The 14395-nt window shown below is 37.4% G+C and overlaps 1 protein-coding gene across 2 annotated transcripts in view; it reads left to right on the top strand.

Moving 5' to 3' along the window:
• ITFG1 (integrin alpha FG-GAP repeat containing 1) overlaps positions 1 to 14395 on the top strand; it is a 72205-nt gene that overhangs the window by 27683 nt on the left and 30127 nt on the right. For both annotated transcript variants that reach the window (XM_086847135.1, XM_086847134.1), the window contains exon 9: positions 9219 to 9313. In XM_086847135.1, coding sequence (XP_086703261.1) covers positions 9219 to 9313 — 95 coding nt within the window. The remainder of the gene's footprint in view (positions 1 to 9218; positions 9314 to 14395) is intronic.

Raw genomic sequence — 14395 nt, 5'->3', positions numbered from 1 at the left:
CGTGAGCTTGGGGCTGTGCCACTTGGGCTGCTGCCTTCCCTCTCACACCCACCTCTCTGCTTGTGCCCTCTTGCACTCCTGCAGTGCAGGATTCTGATTTACTGATCACACCTGCCTCTTAGCAAAAGAAGCATTGTTTGAAAAGGTCACTTTCTATAATATTCTTTCCTGCTTCTGAAAATTACACTTGAAGTACCCTTTACAGCCATGAGTATTTACCAGTCATTTGAAAAAAGGGGGGAGCTTTCTATAAGAGTCTGACTGAGAACTTCCAAAAGCAACTAATTTGGGGTAAGATTTCCTTACTTAAAACTAAGCAGGTTGAACAACAGCTATCAAGTATCAATTATTTGGATAAGTGGAGTTGGAAAAACCAGCAATTAGGTGACTCATGAGAAACTGTCACAGATGTTGGTATAATCTTAGTACCAAGTGTTCCTGAAGTACTGAAAAAATAAAGATTTTCTTTCATTAAAAAGATAATGCAAATGTGTTGTTTGTATGTATCTGAAAGTCCAGTATGTTTATCTTTATATATGTGTGTATATTTTAACAGAAATTTGCACAGAAGGATGTGTATATATCAATAAATTTATGGTAATGGAGTAGACTTTACACTTTATGGCTAAGTTGGAACCTCTGTACCAAGTAGCACTCCCCTCTGGTACATGATAGCAGCAATTTGTACATCAATCTGACCAAAGGACAGGGAACAATTGACAAATTTGTATTGCCCTTTTAAAAATAAATCAGAAATGCTTTTTGACATCTATTACAAATGCCATTTCAATTGATTAAGGTGAGCAGAGTTGGGCGCTAGAGAATTCTGCACTTACTTAGCTGCCACATTGCTCCAAACAAGTAAGAGCTCTTCATTATTACTTTTTCTATTCTTCTCATGTCACTATGGTAATTGCAGTGCAGTGGTTGCTATAGCAAAAATGATTAATCCTGCGCTGTTGTTATCTGTGAGCCGGCAGAGGAGTTTTATAAGATCTGCTTGTACTGTCTTTAGAGGAAATCATAGATGTTGTCTAGAATCCTGATAAATACTTGCTAGTATACAGAGTTTTATTAATTGTCATTTAAATTACTAGGAAAATGTTGTATTTTTAAAGAAATTGAGGAATTTCAATGGAACACTGAAAATTACCAAGTTTTTTAGCATTATATGAAGTGAACCATATTTTGGACACAAAAACCTGCTATTTTCTTGTTAATTTAAAGATTAATAACATATATTTTTGAAGTAGTGAGTCAGAAATGATTAGCACAGGATATTGGGCTGATTATTCAATCCATTAATTCATTTCTATAGGAAACTGGTGTCATAATTGCTATTTACTGTGATTAGTTCAGTTGGATAGCAGAGATTGATAGATCATCCTTTGGTAACTGAGACTGAAAGTTTGATTAATCAGTTATTGATTTTGCTTAGTTAAGGCAAGGAACTTCATTTTGGCTTGTATTTAAAGGAGAGTAAAAATAGCTCTTTGAAATCAAACTTGATCGTGGTGTCCTCCTAAGTAAATACAGCAGAACTCTTTGTTTCTCTAGGTAGCATTTAGCCAACTCAGTCCTTTATTTTTTAGTCACCATTTGATTTCTTAGCTGCTGCCCTTTCTCTTGTCTAATTTAAGAAGTTTGCATTCACCCCTGCTATGCACACTTGCTTTTTGAACAAATATGGGTTGGGTTTGTTAAAGTTCCATCAAAATCTTTTAGAGACCTGAACTCAATTTTTTCTTGTATTTAAAATTCAGTTGTCCAACTAATAATCCTAAGAGAATCTTCTCTGTACTCCCCACTACCAAGTAATTGAACTATTTCATGTGTATTAACTACTTGTATGACATGTGGTAGTAATTATCACTTTCCTTGTAGGAAATGATAGCTCATTATTGCCGGTTAATTATGTTTAAACAAGATAACATAGTGTCTAACCTTTGGGGGGTTTTCAACCTTTCATTCCACTGTGCCAAATGCATTTTGTATAAAGATTCTTATTTTTTTTATTTTTAAGTAGATCTTAATTATCATGTAGCTGAATATGCTTTAAATGCACTGCTCTTCTGCCTCTAGTTGCATTTTGATTTTGTACCTTTTCATTTTGTCTGTCAACTTCATTCTAACATCTGAATTTCTTTTTTCCCTCGGAATGTTGCATCCTCAATGGCAATGTATCAAAGGGAAATTTTAATGGCACATTTTGGTAAATAACCCCTTAAGAAATCCATTCTCCTTTGAGCACTGTGTTGTGAAAATATTTAGTGCTCCTGTAGTCATTGAAAGGATTCTTTAAGAACCTTAAGGTGTAGGGTGACAGTACTTCTGTGCATGAAATGCCCTGCATATGAGGAAAGCTGGGTTCACTGTGATCAGTTTGGGTGGAAAAGGTATGGAAGTTAATGGAAATTAAGCCTTCTAAGATAATTTAGATCTGGAAGAGATTATTTTAGTACAGATGCACTTCTGAAACAGCATTGCACAGAGATATACCCACTTAATTGACAGATGTGTTTTGAGTCTGTGTAAGTGTATTCAGGAGCTGAGTCTTTGTTAATTTGTAGCCAGCAATGCTCTTCAGTGATACCTCAGTGTTTTAAATGTGGTTCCAGTGTCAATTTCTGAGGAGGGAAAATCAGGTTCCCATATTTTGCCAAGGTCTTTAAGATGTGCTGACAAATTCTAGTATCTTCTGGGAAAAAGAAGTGCTGTTGCTTCATATTAATTTTTGTCAAAGGGGCATGTAAATTAAAAAGAACATTGCTTTCTTTCCAACAATAAAATTGGTGGAGTGCTGGATGTGTCACTTGTTTATCTGTTCCTTGTTGAACAACTTCATCACAGCATTGAATTTATCTTTGGCACTGCTCATGGTTGATACAAGAGGAGCTCTGGACCCAGGCTGAGCTGACCCAAGGCAGTTACACCAAAGGCTTGCCTTGGTTTCTGTTATCCCTTCCTTTGGCAGCACCCAGAGGTTTGTTGCCATGGGAGCTTTGAACATGTGGAATATCACAGAACATCAAATGTACAGCCAGGCTTGGGAGTTTGTTTTAATATGAAACAGGTGAAACAAGCAGCTTTCAGCAGAAACTGCAACAGGAATTGTAATGATTTTGTTTGGTGTGGGGGTGGTTCACATTGTATTTGATGCAGTTTCTTTTCCCTGCTTGGATGGCAGTTAGTCTTGGAATTTCCATTGGAGGCAGAAGGCCGCACTGTTGGCTCCGGTGCAGCCTGGAAGCCTCACTGAGCAGTTTGCTGGCACACTGTGTTTAAGTGCTTCTATGCAGTGGAGCTGTGAATATGGATTCCTTGGCAGGACTTAAAATCAGAATTGATTTAGTGCGAAGGAGTGGGTTATGAGGATTTCTTTAATGTCCACAGAATTTTGAATCATCTGTAAAAGCTCTTTGCATTGGTTTTTTGAAGTTATGATTCACATTTGCTAAAGGCAGATGACATTGATTGTTTTAATAATGTGTAATTATCTTAGTAATTTATTATAACTGTCTGTCATGACCATCTCACTGAGCACCTAAAGGCAGAGAGTGACAAAAGAATTCTAATGATTTAATTACTTGAGAAGATAAATTTAAGATAATCAGCTTTCAAACAAACCTTTATTTTATTTGAATATCAAACTCAGTTGTACTTATTGAAGGCTTCTTGCCCCAGAAGGATATTGCTATAGTACAACCCTAAAAAGGCTTTTTTCTTCTTTATCCTCTTATTGTTCTTTAGAACTGTAAATTGAGGACTCATGAGAGAGGATACTGAGAACTGGGCAAAGACAAGAGGAGGAGATGTATGAATGAGAACTTTGTGGCATATGAAGGTTCTTGTTTTTATGTTCAGAATTATGAAAGTTGACTTTCTTAGCTTATAGTTAACATATTTCCATTTCACCTGATGATAGGATTAGAAAGGATCTCTACAGATCATCAAGTCTGACCCCCAACTTGCTAGAAAACAATTTCTTTCTATTTAACAGAACTGTAATAAGTTACAGTGATCAGTCTGTGATCTCAGAATAACCCCAAAAAGTTGATTCAATTTTTGTTTTTAAAGGAGCAGAAGTAAGATTACCCTGCAGCAGAAGTACAGAGCATTTAAATTAAAAAGGTTTAGATCATACACCCACCAAAAGCTGTCTTGCTCTTCATAGCTATAACTTTATCATGCTGTATTATGAAACAGTTTTGGAGTGAGTGATCACAGAACTTGTCATTTCTTCAGGTGCCATTTTCTTTTCAAAGCCCATGTTGGAAAGTACGTTGCACAAGCATGAATCCAATCATCCTTGATCCTAGTTGCAAAAGAGCACTTTTGGGACACCTTTTTTCTATGTTTGTAAAGGAATTTGAACCTTGGGATTATCTTTTACCTAGGTTTACTCATGCTAAGTAAGTTACAAGTGTGTTAGTTTTACAATCCTTTTACAAACCTCTGATACCTCTGGGTTTGGAAAGAAGTTTCTTGAGTGGGACTGCTTTGACCATTTGCTATTTGTGAATTCAGTTTAAAATGTTTTCTCAGGCTGCAGTACCTCAGTATTGCTTTTGGAGCATCTCACAGTTCTAATATCATTGTATTGTGTAAGCTAATTGGCAAGTTTTTTTCTGCGCTTTCCCATTCAAATTTACTTTTAGAACAGATTGAAAACACTTGAGCTGTGTTTTTTGCAAGTGTGAAGATTCACAATTAATCAAAGCTCAGCAATGTCTCTCACATAGCCTCTCTGTGCAAGGTGTGCTCCCAGGGACCTGCACAGTGGCTTTGGGATACTTGGATTGGGCTGCCAGCACTTGGCAAACATGGGCAGGGTGTTGGAAAGAAGGCTCTGTGTCCATGGCTTTTGTTTGAAATACAGTTGTAGGTAATGATTCTCACATGATTCCTAGATGGAATAAGATTTCTAATTTTGTCTTTACATATTTAGACATAACTACACGTTTGCAGGTGATGAGTACGTGGGACTGTTCTTTTTCTAGCCCTTTCCACTGCCTACAAAATCTGATCTTTATTAACCACGGAGTTTTGCTGTATCACAGTCAAGCCAGAATCGTGTGATGAGAACTTGCTCATTAACAGTTGAGTTTCTGCTTCTGTGTCAAAGCTGACTGGGACTTGCACAGGACATTTGGAGTCTGGAGTTTCGGGCACACCTACTGCTACAAATGCTGCAGAATGACAAATAAGACTTCCACCAGTTTGGAATGAGATTTCATTTTTAAATGAAAGTGACAGAAAGAGTAGGAGACCCAGGAACTGAGTGAAGATTACAGAGGGTCTCCAGACACAGGTTTCCTAGGTACACCTAGGCTGAAGGAGATTATTAAAGACATGTTATGCAAGGTATTTTTCACAATTACTTGAAACCAGCGTAGGTGTGATGGGTTCATCCAGCTGTTGTCACCAATGCATGTTTTGTCACCTGTGAATACCTAATTACACTGATCAGTTTTGCTAATGATACTCCTTTGAATTTCTGTCTTCCTTTGTGGAGAAATTTAACTTCAAGATCAGAGATTAAAACTGAAGGATGTTTATTTACATTGAGATTGAAAGCAGGCATGAAGGTAGGAAGTGTTTCTTGGGTCCAAGGTGAATTTGTTGTTAGTGAGTTAAAGCTCTTAAGTTAGCAACTGCTGGGGGTGTTTTTTGTGTGCTCTTCAAGGTCAGTAGTTTGCATTCCAGCAGGTGCTTCCAAGGTAGAATCATGTAAAGATGAAGAAGGAAATACTTCTTTCAAAACTGGAATAGCTGCTATATCAATTTGTTGGTTTCACAGTGTCTTTGAAAAAGCTTCAGAAATGCAGGAAACATTTTATTTCTGGTTATAAAAGATGGATCTGTGCATTGTAAGATATGCTGTAGAAATAAAAACTAAAAGAAATAAGATGTAATACTATGATAGAGATGAAGAATGTTGGGCTTTTCTTCTTTTGATTGCTACTTTTCTGTAATACAGTATTTGACCAATTGTGGACTCAGAAGATATTCTTGATGTCCTCTTTCCAGCTACATGCTCAATGCTGGAGCTGTACTTGAAGCCTTTTAAGTTTAACATTTGTTCTGTCTGCTCTAAGTGCTGAATTAATGTTTTTATATCTCATCTTCATGATCTTTAGATTCAGACAAGCACAATGTGTAAAAGAGGAAAAAGAGGAAAATAAAAACCAAACAAAATCTAAGCAAACCAGTCCAGTCTCCATAGGATGGATATCTCTATCTGAGAAACTTTCGTGAGGTGGATACAAAAATAATTTGAGATATGGCACCTTAAGAATGGCCTTTCATCTTGTTTTCAGGATATTTTTTGACAAAACTTACTTTTAAAGTGAATCTTTTTTTCAAAACTGTGCTGTAAGTTTTCAACAGATTTTTCTCTTAAACTTTTTTTTTTAACTACTGGATTCTTAAATATCTGTTACGCAGAATTAAAGAGAAATTGCAGCTGGAAGCATGATCCTGTAAGAGAAATTATGTAAAAGGACATTTATCTTCTGGTCAAAGGAATTGAGGAAACTTGGCCTTCCAATATGAAATATGTATCATAGTATTTTCAGTTTGCAGGGACAAAGGTGTGGTGTTTGATACATATTTGCATTTATTCATTCTTTGATCATACTGAATATTTTAATCAAGTCTTGAGCTTGTAATTTATCTACAACATCTTCACATGTAAGGTTATGGCTTCGTGTCAATTATGTGCCAGTTCTGTCCTTCCTGTCCTCAAAGCTCTGAGGGTGTTTTCATCAATGTTCTGCCCTACTCTAAACATTAACTACCCACACTATCAAACTGAGTTATTGGCATAACAAGATGAATGTTTGCAGTATAAGTAGAATCAAACATTTTATATTCTACTCTGTTCCATAGCATAATTTAAAATGAGAACATCCTCATTCTTGTCCCTTTCTAAATCAGAGGAAGGTGGTTCTTTGTCCTTGTGTTATTGAAAATCTTCTAAAATCACTTCAGACTGAAACTTTTGTAGAAATGTGATTAAAATGTTAGAGCTTAATTTACATTTTATAGTCAGAAAACTTCATATCTCTGCAACTTAATTCAATTTTAGCAAATCCTTCAATATTCCCATGGTTTATATTTTGCAAATTGAACATTTTTTCCATTTAAGTTAGAAAAAAACTGTAGTCCAACAGTATTTTAATCTGTTGATGCAAGCAAAGATTCAAGATATTGATATTTTAATTGTTGCTGAATGATGCAGAAGGAAAACAAACACCTTCAGAAGTTGGTGCTGATTTCAGACGGTCAGATTCAATAGTTGCCGTGTTGATTTCTCAGTTCAGAGGGAATTCCCTTTCCCATCTCTTCAGATGTGAACTTACTGGATTTCTATCACCTAGGCTATTTCACATCCTAAATTCTCTATCCTGCAGAAGAGAGCTGCCATGAGGATTTGGGAGGGGTTTGGTGGTGAGGTAAAGTAATTCATGAGGCAGATGGGATGTAGGAAGCCACTAAAAGTTTGGCTTTATCACTTGGAGATATTTGGGGAAGGCTGATATTTTCATCACTCCTCCTCCCCTTATAACCCTCCTTTCCATCTCCCAGCTTCCTGATGAAATAAGGGAGGGACCCAGAAAATGCAACTGCACAGATGTAGATGTACAAACCCCCAAAAAGGGGTTCAGCTTCACAGAAGTACAGGCTAGCAGGCTGAGAAAGCCTATCTTGTGGTGCTGATAAAGTATGATAGGACTTCTGGGCTGTGGCCAGTACTGGACTGGAAAATTAGTAAGGGGTTCAGTGACAGGGAAATGATCTGGGTTTTGCATCTTAGCTCAGGAGATTTCATCAAGCAGTTTTACAAAATCCACTTGCCTAAATAAGCTGGTTGGATTTCTGCAAACCCAAGTAGTAGGTGTGCCTGAGACCCCTTGGTGCTCTCTGTGCCTTGGTGGTTCATACAGAAATCTATTTTGTGGCACGTTCATAAGCTGCATTTCTGAAACATCAAACCAGTAAAAATGTCATTTATTGTGGGATAACCGAGCAGCTGTCAGGGAGCCAGGCTGAGAGGATGTTTGTGGCTGTAACCTGCAGTATTTGATAGGTGTAATATAGAATCCAGGGCAGAAACAATTCAAGTCATTAACATGCCAGATGAGGACCTCTCTGTATTTCAGTGTTCACAGTGAGCACTGTGGTTATCGCAGATGAAATACCCAGCTCCTCAGAACTGTGTGGGCTAAGGGGCAAGTTGAAAAGGTGAACGTTTTTATTACACTGTGAGCTTTGATTCCATAGCCTGGAGAATTGGATTCCCTGAAATCTGAGTTGAGGGTAGTGTGTCTGTGGCAAGCTGGGTTTGGTTCTGCTGGGGATCTGCAGCGCAGGTTCTCAATGCAGCAGCTCTTGCTGCTGCTCCTTGGCACTCGTGTTCCACTCCCTCTGTGCCCAGACAGGGCTGCCAGTGCTGGCCTGGCCCCTGGGAGGAAAGCTGGGCTGCAAGGTCACAATGGCAACACAGATTTCTCCTGGAGTAGATAATGGACAGGAAATTATTACTTTTTTCCCCACTCTATGCTCTGTGTGTCAGAACTGCAGATGCAAATAGTCATTACTTGTTTAAATATTAAAAGGTCATTATTCTACTAAAGGTTTTGGAAATTCATGGATTAAAGGCGCTTAAAGAACATTTTTGAAAACCTGTAATTTACTCAAATTTACCTAATTCTGTAAGCCTGGGATTTATTAGCCATTGTGTTAATCAACTCTCCAGTGTTGTTTCTTGTGTTAAGTACAGATTAAGACATTACATGTGAACTCATGACTCTTCTTAAAATCTTGCTGACAGCGCAAGGGTTTAAAACTAGTTCAGAAAATTAAATAAGTTTTTATGGTGAACTTTTAATGGTGGATTGCTATTAAAGGTAATTTTTTTCCTAACTGAACACAGGGACTGATTAAATTACTAAGGACTTACTCTTCTCAGTATGTCAGTAAAATTTCAAACTGAATATTATGGGTCAGGATGAAAATATATTAGCAAAGGCAATCTTCAAACAAAAGATCCAAATTATATTATTAGGTTAAACATTTTGAGTGGGTCTAGTTTATCTCATGTAACATTTTCACATTTAAAAAAGGGGTAAATTATTCACAGCTGATTATTTCATGTAAACAGGGTCTCTGATTTTGCAGATACAAAGCTGACAGGCTTTTTTTCTCTTTGACAGATGGGGATGGACAAAGTGAACATTTATTACCAGTCTGTGAAGATGAAACATGTCAAAAAAGTGCCATCTACCTAACCAAGCTGGGATTGGACATGGTAATGTGAATTTGGAATAGCAAAGACAAAGCAAAATACTGTGCTTATGAAATTATATGAAATATACATTTTTCAGGAAAGAAATGAAACCTCCTCACCTGCAATTAGAGAATACAAGAGATTTTTATGTATTTACTTGTGTGTTCCCTATCTGAAAGAAATATGGATTTAGTGGAAGAGGTTCCTAGAATTCTTTATAATGGATAATTCTACTCAAGGAAGTGATGGATGCTTCTGAAGAGTCACTTTCTTGATTGCAAAACACTGCATTCAAAGCACCATAACTGGCCCAGCATGAGATGAAAAAAACAAGGTTTGTGCTAAGAGCTGGAAAAAAATCTAATTCAAATGAGCTTGTTTAGTTTAACTTAGGGAAATATTTTAGAGTAAATATATATATACACACACACACACAGACACATATATCAAGGTGAACCAGCCCACACCTCTTACCCCTAATTTCTACTTTGTCTTTGTTATTAATGAAGTAAATTGCCAGGTGCTACAGAACACTTTTTTAGGCTGTGTGTCTTCAGGGCTGAGTTTCTGTTAACTGTTTGTTCATGACACTACTGCCTTTCAAAGACATGGTTATAATTCTTGGAACAGATTATTATATGTTCATTTATTTAAGTATGTGATCATCTGATTTAAGTATTTACGGTGCCCTGATTTATAATATAGTTGCAGCATAGAGTAAATTAACCAGATGTTTGTTGGATGACTTAGTAAATGTTTTGCTAAATTCATATTTAGAAGTGTGAACCTGAAGGCCAAGGTGAGATATAAAGTGCTTGTAGCTGACAGCAAAACCCACTGGTGGGTACTCAGAGAGGATTACAATGTGTGCCGTACATGTTGCTAACCATTTTATGAATCACTGATTATTTCCTCACTGAAAAATTTTAAGTTGAATTTTGTACTAAAAGTAGTACCCTTCCTGATCTATAATTCAGAATTTATAGCTGAACTTGTTACAGTCAGTAGCCCAAGTTTAGAGTGTAGATTTTCTCATTTAAAGAATTAAAATTTATAGAACACAGGCTGTAGCCTACTAGTGAGGAAAATCATTCTGTAGGAAAGGAAAGCACATAGCTCTCAGTCAGTACAGGGAGAATGACTGGGATGGAACATGACATCAGAGTGTGAAAGAGTAACTCTAAATTTGGTAATTTATAGCTTTTAGCCTTCTGAGCTCAGCAGCTCTGTTCTCAGAAGTCCTATTTTCCTGTGCATGCTGTTCGGTTGGTTGTGGGTTGTTGGTGTCTTCTTTTGGTTTGGATTTTTTTTTTTTTTTACGTTCATCCCCTGTAAACACAGAACACAGCCAGTGGATGCACAGGGGTACAGCAGAGTTTGAGTTATGGGTCAGAGCCTTTGCACAAAGCAGGTGGATCTCAGTTGTGATCCTTGCATTGCTTCTGCTCCAGGGAAAACCAGGCTGTGGCCACGTGCTGGAACAGGGGAGAGGACAGCTGCACTTCAGCTCTCAGTTTACTTCCTCACTCTGGATAATAAAAGAATTAAAGGGCATTTGAGTTTTGCTCCTCGTGTAAATTTGAGACAATCATTCTGAAGTAAAGTAATTTCCCTGTAGGAAGTGAACTCCACACAAACAGCTAGAACCACTGAGAGGAAGGTGGTTCTTTGTCCTTGTGTGTGGGCTCTGAGGATCCCGTTGTTCAGGATATGTTCCCAAAAGGAAGTGGTGCAGCAGTGGCAGAGGAAGGTGTGGGTCAGTTTGCATAATATTAGAATTTTTTCAAGATAGTCTGTTATTGTAACCTGCTTTGAAGTAACATTGCATGCTGCAGCCAGTTTCTATCTTGCGTCATAAGTTCATTTTTTTGATAGGAATAAACTACTTATTTGAAAATAATTTCCAAGATAATGACTTTTGAGATAAAAATTAGCAGTTAAATATTGCCCCTTTATTTTAAACAGCAAAGAATCCAAGAGATTCTCACCCTGCTAAAAAAAAAAAGTACTTGGACTTACCTAGAAACTTTAAAGCAAGTTTCCCTCCCTATTTTTAGAATGACTTTAATTAAAAATGATGGTATCAAATGGCATGCAATAATGACTTGCTCTGGTCTAACCTTTTAAAGAATATTCTTTTCTTGTATTCATCTGGAGGTGATGGAGCTTTTTTTCTTTTGAAAATTTTTCTCTTTTCTGTTCTGAAACAGTGAAAATTATCAGTATTCATATGTCTGCAACTTTTCCCATGTGTTGCATGCTTCCTTCAAGTAAAAATCTATTCAAGTATGTCAATTCTTAGATTTATTTGGAAGTAAAATGTTTCATTTCACTGAATTTGGTCAGTGTGAGGTCACATGACAAGCTTTGACTAAATAGGTTACTCTTCATGAGAAATCATAAACATAAACTCTGTGGCAACAGACTGGAATAGATTCTGCTTACTAATCACTTTACAATTTGAGGGAAATAATAAGGAGCCCTTGTAGTGCAGAATGTGTTTTGACAAGGGGATGGTATCCCTTGTGGAACAGGAATGTAATTAAGGATTATAGGGAGTCTGTGGGAAACTGAGAAATTGCAGGTCTATTATTGAAAAAATAGAAGACTCTGTACCTCCATTGTCTTTCTTCAGTTTTTGCTGTAGGGTTTTGTGGCTTATTTTTTTAGTTAAGGGTGTAGCAACAAATTCTTGTTTTCAGAATTTCATTTTTTTTTAAAGAAACCGATCTCGAATCTGAAATATCTCAAATGAGATGATAGTCTTATAAAAAATACTTTGCCTACTGGGCCTGGTTCTGCCCTTCCTGCTTGTTTGCTGTAGCATTAGATAAAACCAAATGAGAAACAGTTACTGCAGTTCCGTGGTAGCATGTGATGATTTGGGATGAAATGCATAACAGTCAGAAATACACATCTGTACAATTAGTGCCTCTAAAACTTACACTGAGGAGAGGCAGTCAACAGCATGTCAGGAAGAACTGGAGTTGTTCCAGTAAGATCCTGTCTGCCAGGATATTTCTCATTATGTCTTTGGCCCAATTGGATGGCTACTGGAAAGCCAGGCCAAGCTAGGAAAATTATTTCAAGGATAGCCTTTCATCATAGGTTTTAATTTGTGTGATGCTGGTTGGGGGGGGTTAAGTGTTAGGAATATCTCAGATTTTTTTCTTTCAGATGGTGGAGCAGAAGTAAAGGCCAACAAAATACACACGAGTGGCTTAAGGAGATACAGACCTCCTAAGGTTTTAAAGGAATGTGAAAGTTTCCATAGCAACAGCAGAATTGCTGTCAGATCCAAGTGGAATCCGATATGCTGTTTCAGATTGTGGCAGGTGTTAGGACACCTCAGACTTCTTTAAATTCACCTGCAATAGCTACAGCCTAATCTGAGAAATGTTTTAAAGTCCTTGGTACTGTTTAATGTAGGAACTCTAGATACTGTGATATTCTTAGAGATGACTAATTCTTCTTTAATTTTGCCAAGTATTCAGTATGATTTTTCATTTGTTTCCTGAGGCAAATACTATTATTTCAGTCCCTTCATCTGAGAGTTTCTTTGTGGGCTTGATGATTCTTATAACCTTTCTGCGTACAATAGAAAGGTTATAGCTTTATTCCTCTTGGAAATGGAGCAGGTCTGAAGTAGAACACAGCGGTGAATCCTACAGCAAACCCCAGTGTCATTCTCTAGGCTAGAGAGAGAGGTGACAGCATCGATTATCAGCTGCAGTCAGTCAATGTCAGAAGTTTTTCCTCATTCCTGTGTAAAAGTTTAAAGGGGGAAATGGATTCAGCTGCTGTAGTTTTTAAATTACATATTCTACAAGATCCTCTCATCTTTTCTAAGTTGCTTCTCTTTCTGAAAGCAGCTGTGGGGCTGTGAGCATTGAAAACATGACTTTTACTGCTTTGGTTACTTCTTTCTGTGATTCTAAACCAATGCTGTGGGTTGTCATCTTCTGGGCTTTGAACACTGTAAGTTAATGGTGTAAAGCACAGTAATTTCCTCAGCTGTCTAAGGGCTTCAGGTGACCCTTGCATGCACTGGAAGCCCAATGAATGCTGAAATCCTGTGAGTTATTTGTTGTGTGCAGCTGAACTGCAGCACAATGAGAAGAGGGAGCCCTGGGGAGAGGACTTGTGTTACTCCTGGTTCTGTGGCAGCTCTTTTAAGCCACTCCTGATGCTCATCCTTGGCATTCCCAGAAACTGTTGGCCAGGAATGGGCTACTGCTGTCCCAGCTTCGTGACTCACAGCTGGCTCCCTGCCTGTGTTCTGTGGCCTGGGAGCCGCAGCTGGCTGGGGGTGGGTTTTGTGCTTCCCAGGTTTCTGGCCATAATTTAGAAACGGAGGTGTGTTAATCGCACAGGTTGGGCTCAGACCTGCTCACAGGCTTTCAAGCAAGAGAAGTGCCTACCCTAATGTGTGGAAGGGTGTGGACTTTGTAAGAAAACTTCCTTTACAGTGACTGCAAGGAGTCTTCTATTTTTCTCAAATCCCCACATCTTTTTCAAAATGAAAATGATGCTGTTTTCACAGGGCAGGAAAACATTCTCTTTTCTACTTCTTGAAAATCAAATGTTTGAAGAGTTTAAAAACAAATTTTCAAGTGCTTAAATATTTTTCCTATTTTAGCCTACAAATAATTAATTAAAGGATCTAAAATATCTATATAAATGTTTTAAGTGATAGTAGTAGTGATGCTATGCAGGGGAATTTAACAGAAAATGAAGAAGTGAATCTGATTTCTCTGACTGAATTTTATGTGTTCATTTAAAATTTCTTTTAAAAATACACTTACTCAATTTTCCAGTCTTTTCTCATCTGAGCTGTGTAGGAGAAATCATATGATCAGAAAACTGGGAAAAATAGCTTCATGTGTCCTCATTATATCCACCTATTTCTCTCTTAGAAATTAAAAAATTAGTCTTTTCCTATTAACGTAGTAACAGCAAACATGAAGCTTAAAGTAATTGTCTGGACTATCAAATACAAAGTAAGCAGAAGATTTATATTGTTGACAAACACATTTTCATTTTTTTGCTTTTTGTACTGAACTATATGTCCCAAGGCACATGAACAATTAATCTTGCATTACA

The sequence above is a fragment of the Cyanistes caeruleus genome, chromosome 12, assembly GCF_971803275.1.
Source record: "Cyanistes caeruleus chromosome 12, bCyaCae1.hap1.1, whole genome shotgun sequence".
NCBI lineage: Eukaryota > Metazoa > Chordata > Aves > Passeriformes > Paridae > Cyanistes > Cyanistes caeruleus.
The sequence above is the reverse complement of the archived record's forward strand: the minus strand, read 5'-3'. Positions and strand labels throughout refer to the sequence as shown.